The sequence below is a fragment of the Rhinolophus ferrumequinum genome, chromosome 10 (genome assembly GCF_004115265.2).
Source record: "Rhinolophus ferrumequinum isolate MPI-CBG mRhiFer1 chromosome 10, mRhiFer1_v1.p, whole genome shotgun sequence".
NCBI lineage: Eukaryota > Metazoa > Chordata > Mammalia > Chiroptera > Rhinolophidae > Rhinolophus > Rhinolophus ferrumequinum.
The window spans coordinates 17291801-17309258 of record NC_046293.1 but is presented as its reverse complement, the minus strand read 5'-3'; the positions used below and the strand labels follow the sequence as shown (position 1 = coordinate 17309258).

At 34.7% G+C, this 17458-nt stretch overlaps 1 protein-coding gene across 3 annotated transcripts in view; it reads right to left on the bottom strand.

The window, feature by feature from the left end:
- WASHC3 (WASH complex subunit 3) overlaps positions 1-15090 on the bottom strand; it is a 42288-nt gene extending 27198 nt beyond the window's left edge. The window contains exons 1-5 of one of the 3 annotated variants that reach the window (XM_033116237.1): positions 14936-15090; positions 14272-14370; positions 6591-6656; positions 4759-4866; positions 889-996 (exon numbers count right to left, since the gene is read on the bottom strand). In XM_033116237.1, coding sequence (XP_032972128.1) covers positions 889-996; positions 4759-4866; positions 6591-6656; positions 14272-14370; positions 14936-14986 — 432 coding nt within the window. In that variant the 5' untranslated portion in view covers positions 14987-15090. Of the gene's footprint in view, positions 1-888; positions 1000-4758; positions 4867-6590; positions 6657-14271; positions 14371-14935 lie in introns of all 3 variants that reach the window. The other 2 variants (XM_033116236.1, XM_033116238.1) reach the window with 2 other exon arrangements.
- Between the last annotated feature and the right edge of the window lie 2368 nt (positions 15091-17458).

The window sequence follows — 17458 nt, the reverse complement described above, 5'->3', positions numbered from 1 at the left end:
GAAGAATTCTGAAAGTGACAAATCCACTTCTGACAGCTAGGAAAAACGAATGTGTTTTCTTCTCACCATTGTCACCATGGTAGCTTCTAAATGAACCAATCTACTCTTTGTTTTATAGGAGAGTATTTGTTTGTAAATTACTTTGGTGATAAATAATGCCATGGACAGCAAAATAAAAATGTTGTCCTTAGTACTTCTTAGTATTATTACTTCTTTTGCCTGATAATAGAATGGTACAAAAACATTAATTTTTTAATTAACAGAAAAATGATGAACAGCTAGCTCCTTCAATCACTGCAACAGCACTTTCTACAGGAATGAAATTAGTTTCTGCTGTTATAGACAACTGCAGATATTTTTGATACCATACTACGTAATGATTTCTTAGAAGAAATAAAAATTCTGAAATCATACAATAAATTTAAAGGATTACCTTACATGGCCAAGAAACTTAAGCTTTTTTCTATGAACCAAATCATTTGACAGATGAAATTCTGAATAAAAATACACACAAAAAAACATTATTTGTGCTAGCATACAGGAATTAAGCTGAAGCCATAGCATTTACCAAATGTATAGTCCACTTTCACTCCTCTATCGATACATCCAAGATTTACAATGATAACTTTGTGTAAAGCAAAAAAATTTACATAAATCTATATTAAACCATGTTAATCTGAAGTGTGAGATCAATTTTAATTAGAAAAGTCTGACCTTTGGTTACTTTTTATCAGGCTATTCATTAAACATAGGAAAGAAGTAAGAGAATAGAAAACTTGGTCACTCGGTTTAGCAGTGTTCTCAGGTGGAAAAATAACAATGAAACCTCCAGGGTTAAGAATTTCAAATGCGGCTGCTAGACAGAGAAGACAGACCAAATTAGCTTACCACTTGAACCATTTTGAGATATCTGGCATATCTTGGATCCTTGGCTACAGTTAAGATATTTTCTGCTGTTACTTCACTTTCCTGTGGTCCAGAGTCTTGTAAACTGTTCTGCTGTAGAGAGTATTGCGTGTAAATCTTTAGACAATTCACAAAAGGGGTCCATCATGTTACTTAAAAGGGATATTTCTTTTTATAATTCTAAAGCAATCACTATCAGAAAAAAAATCATATTTCTAAATTTAAATACCAATAATTTAATTATGGGATATATGTTCCCAAATATTTAAATATGATTTCAGAGAAAGGTACATTTAATATTAACAATATACTGTTCCTTAAAAATGCAAATATATTCATGGCATTAAAAAATATTAGAATCTTGCTTTACTTGTCCCCAGAATGCTGATATAAAACATGAATTATAGGTTGGACATATTATTTTAATAAAACTTTTCATAAAGGTAATAAAACTATTGATTCATCAACTGTACAACTCTCATGGACAGTAAATTGATTTTCTATGTATCTATCGTCTGCACAGTTGAATTCCTAATTTATTAAATAATCTTTTTCTAAGTAGATATAGCTATTCTAACATCTTAGAAAGCAATGCCTAAAGAATTTGTGGAAGAAACCCATTTCTCAGACAAAATTATCCAGTTTTATATATTTCAACTATTATTAATGGTAACATTCTCCACATAGTGGTTAAGATTATATACTAAATACTATGCACAGTAAAGAATACTGGGAATGGTCTTTTAGATAAAAATGGTTTTATCATACAGGCAATTCTCACAGTACTGTATTACCTGAAACTTGCTGCAACCCTGCCCTCACTTAAGTGCAAAGCTGAGACTGTCTCTATACATCTTGATTTTTCTATCAACATAGAAATAACACTTAGAATAAGTTTGCTTCTGTGAATTCTCACTTATTACCTGTATATGTATTAGCATTAATAGGAATTTCCTTAGCAGAATGAAGTCAAATTTTATGTCTACATATCTATGCTGGAATATAGATAAATCAAGAAATATCTTGAAATACTGATAGTTTTAAAATGATAGTTTTAAAATGTGAATTATATATTAAGGTTTTTCCTTAGATAATTCAAATATAAATTAAAGCTTTCAAAAACACTGAAGCAAATAAAACATCCAAAAATCCTTTAGATTTCTACTACTGTTATACTGACACTTAAATGTACAGAAGTGAGTGTATGTGTATTCATCTGTAAAATACATAAATACAAAAAGTACAAAACATTTAACTAAGTAAAAAATTCAAACAAGACCCAAGTATGTTTTTTAAAATATTATGGACAATAAACACATACAATAGCACAATAGACGAAATGCTAATTATATACAGGCCTACTGAATCTCAAAACGCAGCCATTAACTTCTGACTAACAGTCAAGACCTCAACAAGGTTTAATTATATCAGGTCTTATTTGAATGACCCAATAAATCCTCTATCACATCTCTCAGCTGTCTTTCATTTTATTCTTAAATTAATCTCAATCTGCACAATTGGATGTTCTATTGTGAGTAATGATAAAATCTGAACCATGAAATTAAAGTTGCAGAAAAATCAGTATGCAAACCTTGAATCTTTGACTCATATATAGAGACTGCAATGAATGGACGATTTCTAAAAAAGTGTATAATTATCCTTTATCTGATAAGTGAGTTGACTAACGCCAATGGAAATTCTGTGTTAAACAATACTTACATCCATTTCAAAATATTTTACAAAAAAATATACCAATTAATAACAATGGAGAAGAAATAAGTTGATTTGAATATTAAGAACATGCTAAACAGTCATTTTATTAAGCTAATCAATGCACAACTTTACCACAATTTTTAAACTCAGGAAGCCAACAGAGCTTCATAAATCCTCCAAATGAATTAATATACAATTTTAAAATAAAATTGCCAAGATATATTAGGCTATTCTGAATTTTAGAAAATTTAGATATGATTACTCATAACCAATTTTTTGAGACCTTAAATAGCCAGGACCAAAACAACTGCATAAGTTTTAAAAGGCATATTGAAGATAGCATTCATAATGGCACCTGGAAAAATTAATATTCAAAGTTACACAGATACCACTTAAAAATGTATAGAAACATATGACAGCTACTATCCACCAAAACATAGCTACTATGTAAAGTAGAAATACTCTTAATATTTTTTACATGTCTTGTTTTAGAAAAAGGATGATCCATATTTAATGAAAGAAACTTTTATGTTAAACTCCTCTACAACATCTGGCTTTCCTCTTATATATTATATGTGTTTTCCAGTGGCCATGATGATGGAATTTCCTATGTAAATTAAATGGATGTTAAATTTTCTAGTATGTAATTGTTTAGAACATGGTCATCTAATTCATTCCACAAATCTATACTATATCTAAATATATGCCTCCTCCCACAGTGCCTCACACCACGTGTGCTCAGTACATTTAATGAATTCAACACAGGTGCTGGAGACAGTGTCATGTAGTGCAGCAGGTTAAGAGCTAGGACTTTTGGCACCCAACTACCTGGGTTAAAATTCCAGCTCTTACATTTACTGTTTGGTCTTCAGCAAGTTACTTATCCTTTGTTAAACTTATTTGACCCGTCTGTAAAGTAGACAATTCTAATACAGTATGTAGTTCATAGGGTTGTTGGGAGCATTAAATGAATTATTGATAATTTATGAAAAGCACTTAGAAGCAGCCTGGCTCACAGGAAGCACACATTACATCTTAGTCATTATCACAGTCAATAGCATCATGAGCTAAAACATATCCTGTAAAAAGTACCTCTGGATACAAATGCAGAACTCCACAGAGATAGGAAGTCTACTTCTTCTCCATTTTAATGACTATCTTATTTTGAATTTTAATACCTCACTGAGATACACTAGAGATTATTCTCAAACCATAAATTTTTATTTCTTGAAATAAAAAGTAATACAAAATTTAAACTTATACAGAGAATAAATGAACATTAAGACATAAGAACCAAATGTAAAGACCATTACTTATGATGCTGATTTGAGCAAATTAAACCCCAAAACACACTTTTTAGACAATTGGTATTTCTTAGATCACTATCTGCCAAACTTCAATAGCCTACAAATCACCTAGGGATCTTGCTAAAATGTAGATTCTGATTCAGTAAGTCTGAGGTGGAGCCTGAGATTTTTAACAAGCCCCCAGCTGACGCCCAGGCTGCTGGTCCATGAAGCACACTTTGAGTAACATGGGGTTAGATAACAAGGGAATTGGTGTTAATTATATTGTGTGACATAAAGCATTGTGGTTATGCAAGAAAACGTCAGAACTTTTCAGAGATGCTCAAGGAATTATACAGGGGTGAAGTAGTATGATCCTGGGATTCAGTTCAGCTCGTGACAAAAAAAGAGATGAAACAACTGCCACAAAAATCTTAACTGGTGAATCTGGGTAACGGGCATTTGGGTATTCATTGTACTATACTATTTTTGTGAATGCTTGAAAGTTTTTATAATAAAATATTTTAAAAGTACATTTTTTATAGGAACTTAGAAAAAATTTCCATAGTGAACTTAAAGAAAGTAATTATATTCAAGATTTTTCCAAGTCCTGTATAGATCAATTTTCTTTTTTATAGGCAAAGAAAATATAAACTTCAGGAAGCCCTTCAAAATAACAAAACAAAACACCTAACTTTTTTTTCCCAAACTTCAGTTTCTATCTTAAGGCTTTAAAATGTTAGTATTCAAAGTTTTAGATTTTTATTTACCTTCTTCCTTCAAACCTGTTGCTTAGGTCTATCTAGTTCAACCAACAAGATTTGCTCATGTTTCTTGGAACTTAAATACTTACCTGTGATTGCTCTGAAGTGGTTTCAGAATGTGATTCATTTGTGACACTAGTGACACTTACAGGAGATACTTCAAATGTGACATCATCTAGGCCTGGGATTGATGACAACTGAGAAAATAAAATTAATGTTGGTATGTGAGGATACTACTACAAGCTAAAAACTGTAAGTTCCTAGGTGTGTGAGTGTTAAGTCCAGAGAAACATGTTTATAAAATCTCATCTTTGGTGTTTGAAATTATCTATGCCGTAAAATATTCAAAAGGAAAAGGCATTTACAAATACAATATTCTGAACAATTTCTCACAAATCTAATTTAGCTTATGATCATTATTTTCCCAGAAATTCTTTTTAAACTGAGAGAATCCTTGTGTAAGGAATGAGAAGAGCATGGCTTTGGAATCAAAGTGCCTCGGTTTAAGTCACAGGCCATGTGACCTTGTGGAAATATCTGTAGGCCTCAATTTTCTCACCTGTAGGGTGGGGATAAAAAACTTACTTCACAAAGATGTCATAAAAAGATTTTTACTAAACACACTTTGTAAAAAAAGTGTTTTATAGCACATTTTAAATTTCAATTATTTGAGAAATGACAAAACTCTTGCCATCACATTTTCATGTCTAATATAGCCCCTTCTTTTTTTTAAACATTTATCTCTGAATGTTACTAAAATGTATTATTTTTCATACACAAAAGATGAGCTTGTTGTCAGTGATTAAACATCTCAGGTTGGAGTTGCAAGATCCACGCAAACCCTCTTTTCTGATTCAATCTTGATATCAGTGATATATATTTGTCAGATGTTTGGCTAATATTGGAGATTAACTCTATGACCATGGAAATAATTAAAGTTAACTTGTCCATATAGTAACTCAACTTGTGACCTTGGACTCTAAGTCAAGAATTCCCCACACATTAAAACAAGCTACATAATCATAATAAAGAATCATGAACAACCAATGGTAATAAGATCTGAAGCAGCGATATTCATTGAGAACTGTTGACTGACGACAGTACTTAGCACAGTGGCTATGGCCCAAATAGTTCCAAGTGGCTATGGCTGCTAAGAGGATATCTGGAACATGTTCAAGGCCAGGTAGCCTAAATTTTCCAAGCTAGAGAAATGTTCGGAGAGAAACATAGGGGCTGAGTCCACAAGAAGATGTAGAAAGTACAAACTACACATCATGATCCTATGCTAAAGATATTAGTCATTTAAATTCCTCATAAATATTTAATATTTTTTCAGATTTTTTGATAAAAGGACAAAGTCACAAAAATATTTTAGTGTCTCCATTACATATAAACTGAAAAAACACACAAAATCTGCAAGCTTTCAAATGAAAACAACTCTTTTATATTTGCTAGTTATCTTTCTGACTTCAAAATATTGATATTCTTCATTAGCATTTAATATACTTGCAAATGGAAAATGGCTGATACTTTCTCCAAATTTTGCTCTGGAGACACCTAAAGTTCTTACTGTGTTATCAAATGATTACTATTAAGATAATTGGGAATTTTCCATCAAATGAAATAAACTATATAACAGCTCAATTTCTTAACATGTTACTCACATTATGCTTTTGATTAGTATAATGAAAGAAATCTCAATCCATGTGTACATTTAAACAGACTCAGTTAATGGCTGATAATAATTATCATTTCCTTTGCAATTACAATAAATTAAAAAAACAAATGAAAAACACTGTACCACCTCAGGATGGAGGGGCTAAATTTAATTCATTCCCAAATGCACTTAAAGTTAAGTATAACTGAGAAGGTTGATAAGTGTACAGCAAAGTTTATACTATAATTATTCAGAAATACAAACCTTTGCATCTAAAATATTGAGAGTTGTTTCAATTTGTTGGATACGAAGAGACAGGTCTGCCAATTTCTGGAAAAGATTAGAAACAAAAGAATAAAGTCTGATTAAATTAAACTTAACAAGGATAACAAAGGGCAGATTGGAAAATAATAAAAACCATGGTTTAAGTGTTTGTCATTTTCTATTTTTTTCCATATTTCTCTTATTTACATGCGTAGGAATAAAAACTCAAGTATTCTATTATTTTTCATTAGCATGATTCACAGTTATTTTATAAAATTGTATTCATAGATAAGAAGTAGTTACATTTTCAGCCTTTTCAGACTCATTATCAGAGCCATAATCAATCATTGAGATCAGAATGCAAACTCCTCCCAGGACAGAGTTTTTCTTCACTGCTATGCCCCCAGTCCCCAGAACAGTACTTGACACTTAATAGGAGACTAATAATTATTTGTTGATGAATGAAGACATTCTTCATAGAAAACAAGAATAAAAATGAGCTCAAGACAGCCTAGAACAGGATTTGCCTTTATAAATTACTTAAACACGTAAGTATGTACAATTAATGCTAAATTCAAGCTTTTCAAGTTTGAAAAGTATAAAGGACATGAAACTGGAAGACGAGCAGTTCATGTTGGAAGGAATTAAAACAAAGAAAAAACCAGAGTTCTAAAAAAACAAAAGGAATCAATCCACCACCAAAATCCCAGATAAACCAGAACCAAGAGTTTACTATACTCTAGTTACTCTACCCAATTATATACAGAGGGTGCCAAAAAAAATGTATGCACATTTTAAGAAAGGAAAAACAACTGTGTTAAAATTGAAATACTCAATATAAACCGATAACAAAAGATGAATACAAGTCGTGTGTATTACATATTTTTGGCACCCACGGTACATACATACACACACACATAGCCACACAAAAGTAACATCGTAAAATATGATCCATAAGAACATTTATTTCTACACATAATCCTACACATTGTTATATTCAGTGACATAGTCCAAGAGCAGTTGGACGGTTTACTAGTTGCCAGATGTGCATGCAGCATTTTGACTGCTTCTGGGATATTATCAAGATCCTGACTGACTCATAAGCAGATTTTTAACACCCTGAGAAATGGTAATTTTGCCCACGTTTAGAGAAAGAAAAAAGTGAAAGCAACCACAGAGTAGTTAGTGCTTCTTCACAAAATACTTATTTTTAAGATGAGCATCTTGAGATCTACAAAGATATAATTTAGAAATAAAACATAAGAATCTAGTTTTAGTGGCATTCAAAGCTAACTTTAATTTTGATTTCTAGGATTTGTTCACATAAAGCTTTTATGTAAATATAAATACAGGTTTATAAGACATTATATTATAGGTGTTATAGGTCTCCAAATTATAGGTGTTTTCCTGAAAATCATGGAAATTAAATTTTGGCAAATTTAATCAGTCTTTTAACTCATTAGAGAAGCTTATGATTGTAGAAATCCCACAGCAAATTTGTAAAGTGAATGATAATTTCTAACTTATTTTAAAATGCATACATTGGTTTGACTAAAGTAAATAAACACATAAAGAGAAACAAAAAGATGAATTAAAAATTAATCTTTGTTTTAATATATTTTATGTAAGTACGTATTTTTAACCGATAGTCATCAATATAAACATTTTGAGCACTTACCATACTATGCTACACTGTATATACAACATATCATTTGAAATCTCACACCAAATCTAAGACATAAGAACTATTATTATGCCAATTTTAAAGATGAAAAAAACTAAGTCTTCATACAAGTAAAATAATCTGAACTCAAACACTCCAACTCCAGATACTATTTTTGATAGAATTTTACATTGTTTTGAAAAAGCTTTATGTTGTTAACACATGATATCACAGACTCTGGGAGATGATGTGTCAAGGTAGATTGTAACAAATCAGTTTTAACAAATGTACCACGCTGGTGGGGATGATGAAAGTGGGAAAGATAGTGGGGGCGTGGGGGCGAGGGGCAGGGAACTCAGTGCTTTCTGCTTAGCTTTGCTGTGAACCTAAAACTGCTCTAAAAAAATAAAGTTTACTAATTAAAAAAAAGAAGGACAATTCCCAAAGTATTTCACAGGTAGAATTTTTGTTATTCAAAGCTAATAAATGACCAATCCTTTTCTCACTAAGATGTTACTGTGCTAAACACTGGGAATCAAATTTTTCTGATCAAAGTTTCCTAAAACAGATGCTGTTTATCTTATTTAAAAATTGGTATTAATTTTTTTTTTCAGGTTTAGATCATAAAACTAAATAAACTGTCCTACCATGGGTACTCAATGATTCATACAGGATAGGCTAAGGACTGAAATACAAGTCTTAGTAAATAATGGAATAAGGATGAAAATGATGATTTAGATGATTACTTGATAAGGAAGATTAAAGAGGCTTGGACAAAAGAGTTATAGTCAGCCCTCCATATCCATGGGTTCTGCATCCTTGGATCCAACCAATTGCAGATCAAAAATATTAAGGAAAATGAAGTTACATTATTGCTGATGTACACTATGTGGTTAGGCCTACAATGGTTGTGTCTGTACTAAACAGGTACAGACTTTTTCCTTATCATTATTCCTAAATAATATACAGTATAACAACTATTTATATGGCATTCATTGTATTAGGTATTATAATCTAGAGATGATTTAAAGTATACAGGAGGATGTGTGTAGGTTATATACAAATACTACACCATTTTATATAAGGGACTTGAGCATCCCTGGATTGTGGTATCTGTGGGGGTCCTGAAACCAATCCCAGGTGGATACTGAGGGATGACTGTACTTTCTAGGGCAGTAATTCTCAATCTTTTTTTGGTTGCAGATTCGTCTGGTATGTTAATCTTTTGCTTTGACACTCATATTACCTAACCTCATCTACTATTATCAAAACCACACCAAAATGAAATGATCTGTGTCTTTTTAATAAAACAAGATATATGAATGATTTATTCACACAAGACATGAAAGACACTGATCTAAACATCAATATATTATAATGTATAATAATTTATCCAAAACATCTTTGACATTTAATCTAATAACAACAATAACTGTGAAGTACAGTTGTCCCCCATTATCTGTGGTTTTAGTTACGAATGGTCAACCATGGTCCAAAAATATTAAATGGAAAATTTCAGAAACAAACAATTCATAAGTTTTAAATTGCATGCTATTAAAATGCATAGCGTGATAAAAATCTCACGCCGTCCTTCCCAGGATGTGAATACTACTGTGAATTTTGCTGACTAAATTTCAAGTTAAAGAAACTGTGAAATTTAAGTTAAATATAGTTATTTTGTCATCCAAGTTCATGTACCCCAGTTTAAAACTACTATGCAAATGATTTTCTTAAAATCTGATCAACAATGACTTTTTCTCCTGGCTAGGGAAGATTTTTGTTGTAGATAAACCACGTTATTTTATTATCCATAAAAGTATTATCCATCTTCTCTAGAGCTGGTTTTTGAGAGTCTAAAAGATTACATAGAGGCTCCCAGCTAGCTCAGTCGGTAGAGCACGAGGCTCTTAAAATTTACATGTTATCTGGATTATACAATATAATGCTTTAATAAAAGACATACTACGTCAAAATTTTGAGTTTTTCTTAAAGTATGTAATTGATTTCTTTTGTAATCCTATACATTTTATTTTATACATTTAAAAACATAAATTTTGTTTCATTAGACTACCAAAGTGTACATGGCACAAATTAAGAATCTCTGCTTTTCAAAGATAATTTGGTATAACTGTTATTCCCATAACATATAATTATTCCTATAAAGTACATAAATACATACTCTTTAGAAAAGCCATTGTCACTTGATCAACTATACCTGGCTTCATTTATGGGCTGCTGAAGTTCATTTCTAAGATGTTGATGCCTTCTGCATTTTCCTTGTACAACCCCAGACTACTACAAAGCAAGTTTCTAACCTTGGGTCTACTGACATTTTGGGCTAGACAATTCTTTGTTGTGGGGGGCTGTCTGGTGCACTATAGGATGTGTAGCAGAATCTCTGACCTCTATCCACTCAATGCCACTAGTACTCTCCAGTCGTGACAACTAAAAATATTTCTTGACATTGCCAAATGTCTCGTAGTTCAGAACCACTGCTTTAACGTGTAGATGACTTGACTATGAATATAAATAATATAACCAACGAGAGTAACTGTGCCCATCTCTGAAAGTTTAAGCAAGGAGGAAATGGAAAGACATCAGTTTCCCATGTATTTAGCCACCCTTTTATCTTTATAAGGATTTAAAGCAAACCTGAAATATACCTTGGCTTGGGACAGTAGAGGAATTTACAAGTTACCTGAAATCTGTAAGCTGAGCTGAAAACTTCTTGATTTATCACCCATCTATTTCTAACGCAGAGTATTTTATTAAAGTGAAAAAGAAGACGAAAGGAAGAAATATGGAGTGAATAGTTAAACATGGAAACAAAAATAAAATACTGTGGTTTTTAGGTTTGTAAAATATCCAGTGTGCATATCCAATTCTCTAAAAGAGAAACAGTATTTTAAAATAATGGATCTCTTGGTATATCACACTGGATTGTACGTGTCCGAACAGCCAGAAAGGGAAGCAATTGCTGGTTTTATTAAGCTTCATCTGACACTTAAGCCCAGCAGTTGTAAAAGTTGTAAAAGCAGTTGTAAAAACTTGTAGCAATAAATAGTTTTAAACAAAACATTATTTGGTTGATAAGTCCGATGGTGGGCTTAAAACTGGATGTAGAAGATAAGCACTGTAAAGTTTTTTAGATTATGTGAGAATTCTCAGCAGTTTTGCCTATACTTAAGATTTTAGAAACAAAAAGAAACATTTTAGAATATGTTTTAAATGATTAAAAACCCAGTATTCTAGGCATGTTACAAGTCTGAGTCAAAATGACACATCTGACTATCCTGTTTATAGAGTAGCTTTGACTTTAAAATTCAATATAAGGTTAAATTTCTGCTCACTTTTATCTGCAATATGCATAGAACTTGCATTGAATGCCCCACCCACCCCACTCCCAATTTAAATTAGCAGTCCCAATGGACCACCATAAGATTTTGCTGATTAGGGCCAGAGTAGAAATGCTTACTGGGGATTTGTGAAGAGATGACCCTAAGTAACTCTGCAACTTGGATCTGATTCAGCTACTTTCCTTTCTCCCTCTTCTAACTTCTTTCCTACCCTGGATCCAGTCATTAGAACAGTTACAAAGTAGTCTGGTATCCAGAAAGTTTTTTAAAAGTTAAGTTCTTCACTTTTCTCTTTACTAGAGAACTCTAAAACCAGTATTAGTGATGAAGAGAGCCCCAGCAATTTATTTCAAATTTAATTACAGTTTAAGTTTAGCAGTGACTGAAGTTGTTACAGTTTGGGTTTGGTTCAAACCAGATTGTATGAAAAACAAAAAACAAAACACAAACAGGTATTTCTTCCCTCCCTCCCCCATTAACTTCCAGTTCAACACATAACAGCTGAGGTTCATGTTTTGTTGAGGGAAACAGTCATTTGGGTTCTTGTTTGAGGCTTTAAATGAGGATTATAGACCTACTAGGTGCCATGTCAAAAAACCACATTAATCTTAACTTGGAATAAAATGGCACCTTATGTTTGAACACATATATTATGTCCTTTGAATTCATCATATCAAAAAGACATTACATCAAAGGGATATGGCATAGCAAAGAGAATACGTATCTGAAAAATACAATTTGAAATAGCTATAAAAAAGACACTTTGAAGTCTCTCACTTGCAAATGATGTAAACATGCCTCTTATTCAGGGCAGAAGATGCAATATAACTGAATAGGGAGACATTTTTGTTTTTTCCAGTGAGTAGATCAGAGTTGGAATCCCAGCTCTGCTATTTTCCAGCTCTGTGAGTGTGGGCAAGTTAGCGCAGTTACTGCAGCTATAAATACTATGCACTTAAATATATGTTGAATGAATGAATGAATGGCTAAACAAATGATTTAAACTTCTCTACATCTTGTTTCTGTATTTCTAAGAGAGAGATAGCTGGACCTCTTCCAAAGGGCTGGCTGGAATGATTAAAGATATGTAAAGCAATTAGTACAATGCCTAGCACGGAATAAGCACTGTCATCACACCCAGCAAACAGTCTACAACTATATCCAAACTGCTAAAATATGAATTGTAAATAATGAGTCCTAGTCAACCTAGAGTATCATTCATTAAGGAGAAAAAGGCAATAAACATTTAAACTTCATGAGTTTTTAGTTAACAAGCTTGTCTCTAGAGTTCAAGGAAGAACTAGGGAATAGTGAACAATACAGTGAAAACAGCTGAGGGGAAGTTGAGAGAGGAAGTTGAGAAGGGGAGAAAAGAATGAATCACGAGGCTCTGATAATTCCTAAGAAATCAGTAAACAAGAGATGATGATTGTTATATCTGATCTAGTCCCCAGTCGACAGTACTCACTGCCCAGGCCATGAAAACCATGAGGCACTACAGAGGTGAGGCGCTATCCTTGGCCCAGAGCAGCTCAGTTAAGTTGCTTTCATAGGTGTGTTTGCTGGCTGTTGCTGTTTATTTTTTAACCCAGTGATGAGGGGATGGAGTATCTGCTCCTCTCTACTAACAATCCTGGAATAGTCGCTGTCCAGATACTTCTCTACCCATCCCTGACATAAAAAGTGAAGGACTAAATCCTTGGTTTACTGGTTTTTGGTCAGTCAATTCTACACCCATTTAGAGAGGCAGCAATATAAAACTCACTGAAGCAAGCACCTAGTCTCTGGACCTATTAGATAAAATATATTGAATTGAATCCCTTACTCTATCAATTATCATTTCAGTGCCTTTGTCTTAGTAAGAAGACAGAAAAGATTTTGATAGCTAGACAAAAACAGCAGCTGAAATCTACAAGTGAAAATAGTTTTCTTCTCTCCATGCAATTTTTATTAATCAGATATCTAAGAAAAACTCCATTTGCTAAGGCTATACCTTATGTTAAATACAACACATAAAGAACTCAATAGGCTTATTTAATTGGCTCACCTGTGAATTATGTGAGTTTATCTTTCTCCTTTCTTAAATCCAATTTCAACCCATGTTTCCCATTTCCTCCCCATTCTCTTTTTTGCCTTTTTCCCCCCTAAAGACAGGGATCTCTCATCTTTAATTGGGTACTTAATCCTCACTTCACAAATCAGTTGCAGAAAGTATTTTTATTTTCATAATGATATTTGATGCCAAAGCTATGTTTCTAGGCTACCTTCTTACCCATTTTTTTTTTTTTTGGCTCCAAAGATGTAAAATAATTTTAATATCAACTGAAACAATGTGAACTTGAAAATGTAAATCTTTGGGGTAAGAGAAACATAACTAATTTCAAAATACAAAATGTTTTCAACTGTGAAATTTTGGAATTCCTTTTGTTCTCTTTAATCATAAGCTTTACTGAACTATTTCACAAAGGCCTCTAGAAAACTAATGCAACAGAAGTGGAGTGCAGGACTGATGGTAACAGAATCAAAAAGGATTTAAAGTATGTTAACATAATTGGGTTCATATGGGAAGAGTAGACTGTAATTCTTGTTTTACTCATTTGCCGTCTTCAGAAGTGCAAAGTGATTTTTAGGGTACTCATTACACCAGTATCACAGGACCTACCTCCTCACAAACTGTAGAAAAGCGATTGAGGAACTGTACAGTGTGCACCACAAACTGGTTTAGAAATGCCACCGTTCTTTTCTGCTGAATAGCTGGCACCTGTGTTATGTAAAAAATATATATATATGTGATTCGTACAGGAGGAAGATACACTGTGCAATCCCTTTGATATTAATATAACGGGGTGTTTTATGAGCTGTGTGACACGAATCCCTTTTAGTACTGCCAACAGGCAGTCCATAGTTTGTTTTCCCAAATCGTGGGGGTGGGGTGTCCGAAGATGGCAGAAGCTGCAGAAAAGTTTGAGAATGGGCTCTGGATTCACAAGTAAGAACTTGTCGGTAAAGACAGCACACATAAACACACAAAAAACCTGGGGGCCGAGTAAAAGAGGTGGGGTTAGAGTTCGCAACCGGCCCATGTCGCCTTGAGCATAGAGACCCGTGAAGCGAGGGCTGGGAGAGGCACACGACCCCCTTAAACAGCTCGGGAGGGACCCCTTTTCAAGGTGAAGTGTGGGACTCTCCCTCCCGAGACCGGCCGAAGAGAAGCCCGGGGCCAGGGACAGGGTGAGGCATGGGAGATGGGGTCCCCCTGGGCATCGGGCGTCCCTTCCCCATCCTCCTCCCAGGTCACCGGAAGTTCAACTCCTTCCTTTACAAACCTTGGTCAGGTCTATGCCTGACCCCATGAGAGGAAGCCCGTCCTCATCCATCTCCTCAGCGGGCGGGGGACCCAGGGATCACCCACAAAGTCCTCCCTGACGTGGCCCGCCCAACCTGGTAATAGTGTTTAAACGTCTCCCCCAAGTCCCCGCCTCCCGGGCCCTTCCTGCCGGAAGGAAAAGTCCCCGCTCGCCAATCATTCGGCGGCTCTCGGAGAGCACGCCCCCCGCATGGCATTCTGGAATTGGTAGTTCTAGGTCTGGTTTGTCACGTCAGACGCGGGGTGCAGCGTGGTTGCAGTTCTCGTAGTAAAATCTTAAAAACGAGGCAAAAAAGAAGAGTAAATGATTGCGTCCTTTTGAGGTTATACCTGCTTAGTTTTATCTGTTAAATATATTTAGCTAGGGGTCATTCATTAATCAAGTGTGTGTGTGTGTAACTTTTTTTTTATGCTGAATGCCAGGTACTCTGCTAGGCCTTGTGGGGAATACCAAGATTGAGTCAGATTAAGCCCGCTGTGCTTTATGCCCTGACAGAGAAGATAAGACTTGTTTTTAGAGGACTTTAAAACATGAAATACGTTGGAAATATCCACTTAGAGACATCATCAAAAAGGGGCCACAGACACCTGAAAAGACTGCACCTGGGATTTGAAGATCTTGGTTCAGATTTTGATTGTGCAGTTTACCAGCTATGTGATCTAGGACAAGTCACCAAACCAAAAGTTGAACCCCTTCTACTAGATACCAAGCACGATGCTCAGTACTAAGAAGATGAAGAAAATCGTCTCTGCCTTCAAGAAGATTTTAATCTAAGGCAGACGTAGAGTCTGGAATTGCCACATCTAGTGCAAACAATACTGAGAAAGTTGTGCGCACACACCCACACAGAGGCAAAGTGCTTTGGTATTGTAGACGAAAGGTGCTTTTAAATCCTCTGAGAAAACCAGAGAAGATAGCTTTTAAACGACAGAAGGTAGTTTTTTAGCAGGTTCCTGAGTGGAGTTAGCCAGACAGACAATTTCGGGTGGATCTTTGTACAAACAAAGGCATAGAGGCATGGAGGAGTATGGTTTGTAGAGGCAATGGGTAACTGGTTGTGCTGAAGCAAAAAATCCCAGAAATGGAAAATGGAAGCAAATGAGACAGGAATGGACAGAAGAGCTCATTAAGGCCCTTTTATGCCAGATTTGATACTCTAGTTCATGTTTCTCCAAAGTGTGATCCATGGGCCAGTTGTATCAATTATTTGGGCGTGGATGGTGCTTCTTACAATGCACATTCCAGGAATTGACCTTAGATAAACTCAGGACCTCTGGGGGAAATCCGCATTTTAATCAACCTCGCTTGCCCCCACCATTATTCTGAACCAAAAGGTGTTATTTCTATAGGTGATGGAGCCATTCAAAAATTCTGAACACGAGAGTGACGATTTACATTTGTAAAAAGGCTGCCTAGCACATAGATGTGCAATAAAAGTTGGAAACAGAAAAGTTGAGAGTACTATTTGTAGACGTAGAAATGGGAGGTAGAAGTGAGGATGGATAGGATGAGGAATATGTTTAAATATATTTCTTCATGTCTCTGTATCTATGTAATTGTGACTATATAATCTCTTCACATATAATTGAATATTTCATTGTTATTTTTCAACAACATCTATTGAGCATCTTCTATGTTCTAAATACTGTACTAGCGCCACACTAAATAAGATAAACATTGTGAGTGACAGCTCTAGGCAACTGTCCTTTATGTTTTTTGCCTTGATAATGTCCATGAGTAGGAATTTTTCCATTAGGTTATAAATTCCTTGGGGTAAAGTGCTCGCTTCGGCAGCACATATACTAAATTCCTTGGGGTAAATATTATCTTCTTTTCTTATGAGTCCTCACTTAGTACCAGCCACTCTGCTTTTTAATGAATACTCATTAATAATTTTAATACATGGTCTTGAGGGCTGTGATCTAGGATGACCTGGGATGGTGTCAGGGATTGAAGAGAGCCAGCCATCCATCAATCCACAAGATATTCCTTACTATGTGCCAAGCACTAGTCTATGAATCTGGGATACAGTGTTAACAGAACAGACAAAAATTCTGCCCTCATGAAGGTAAACAGATAATGAACAAGTAAGCAAACAGACATTAAGTTGCTCACAGTCCAGCTAGGGAGACAGAAAAATGCAAAAAGATTAACAATGTGGTAGTCTAGGTTAAAGTATGCCCCAAACAGGAGCACCCAGATCAGATTGATGAAATTAGGTGTGGTTTCCTAGAGGAGCTGATGTCTTAGCTGAATTTTGAAGATACAAAAGTTAGCAAGGTGAAGCAAATGGGGAGGAGCATTCCACAAAGAGGAACAGTATGTACAAAGGTGGTGAGGTTTGCACGCCCGAGATCTACATGCTCCAGATAAGAGCACCCCTTCCCTGGCCTACACAGCACCTTTGGTAGGAGTGAAGACCATCACTCATTCTTTCATGAGCTCTCCTGCTTCTGGCAAGAGTCCCCCCCGCCCCCCCCC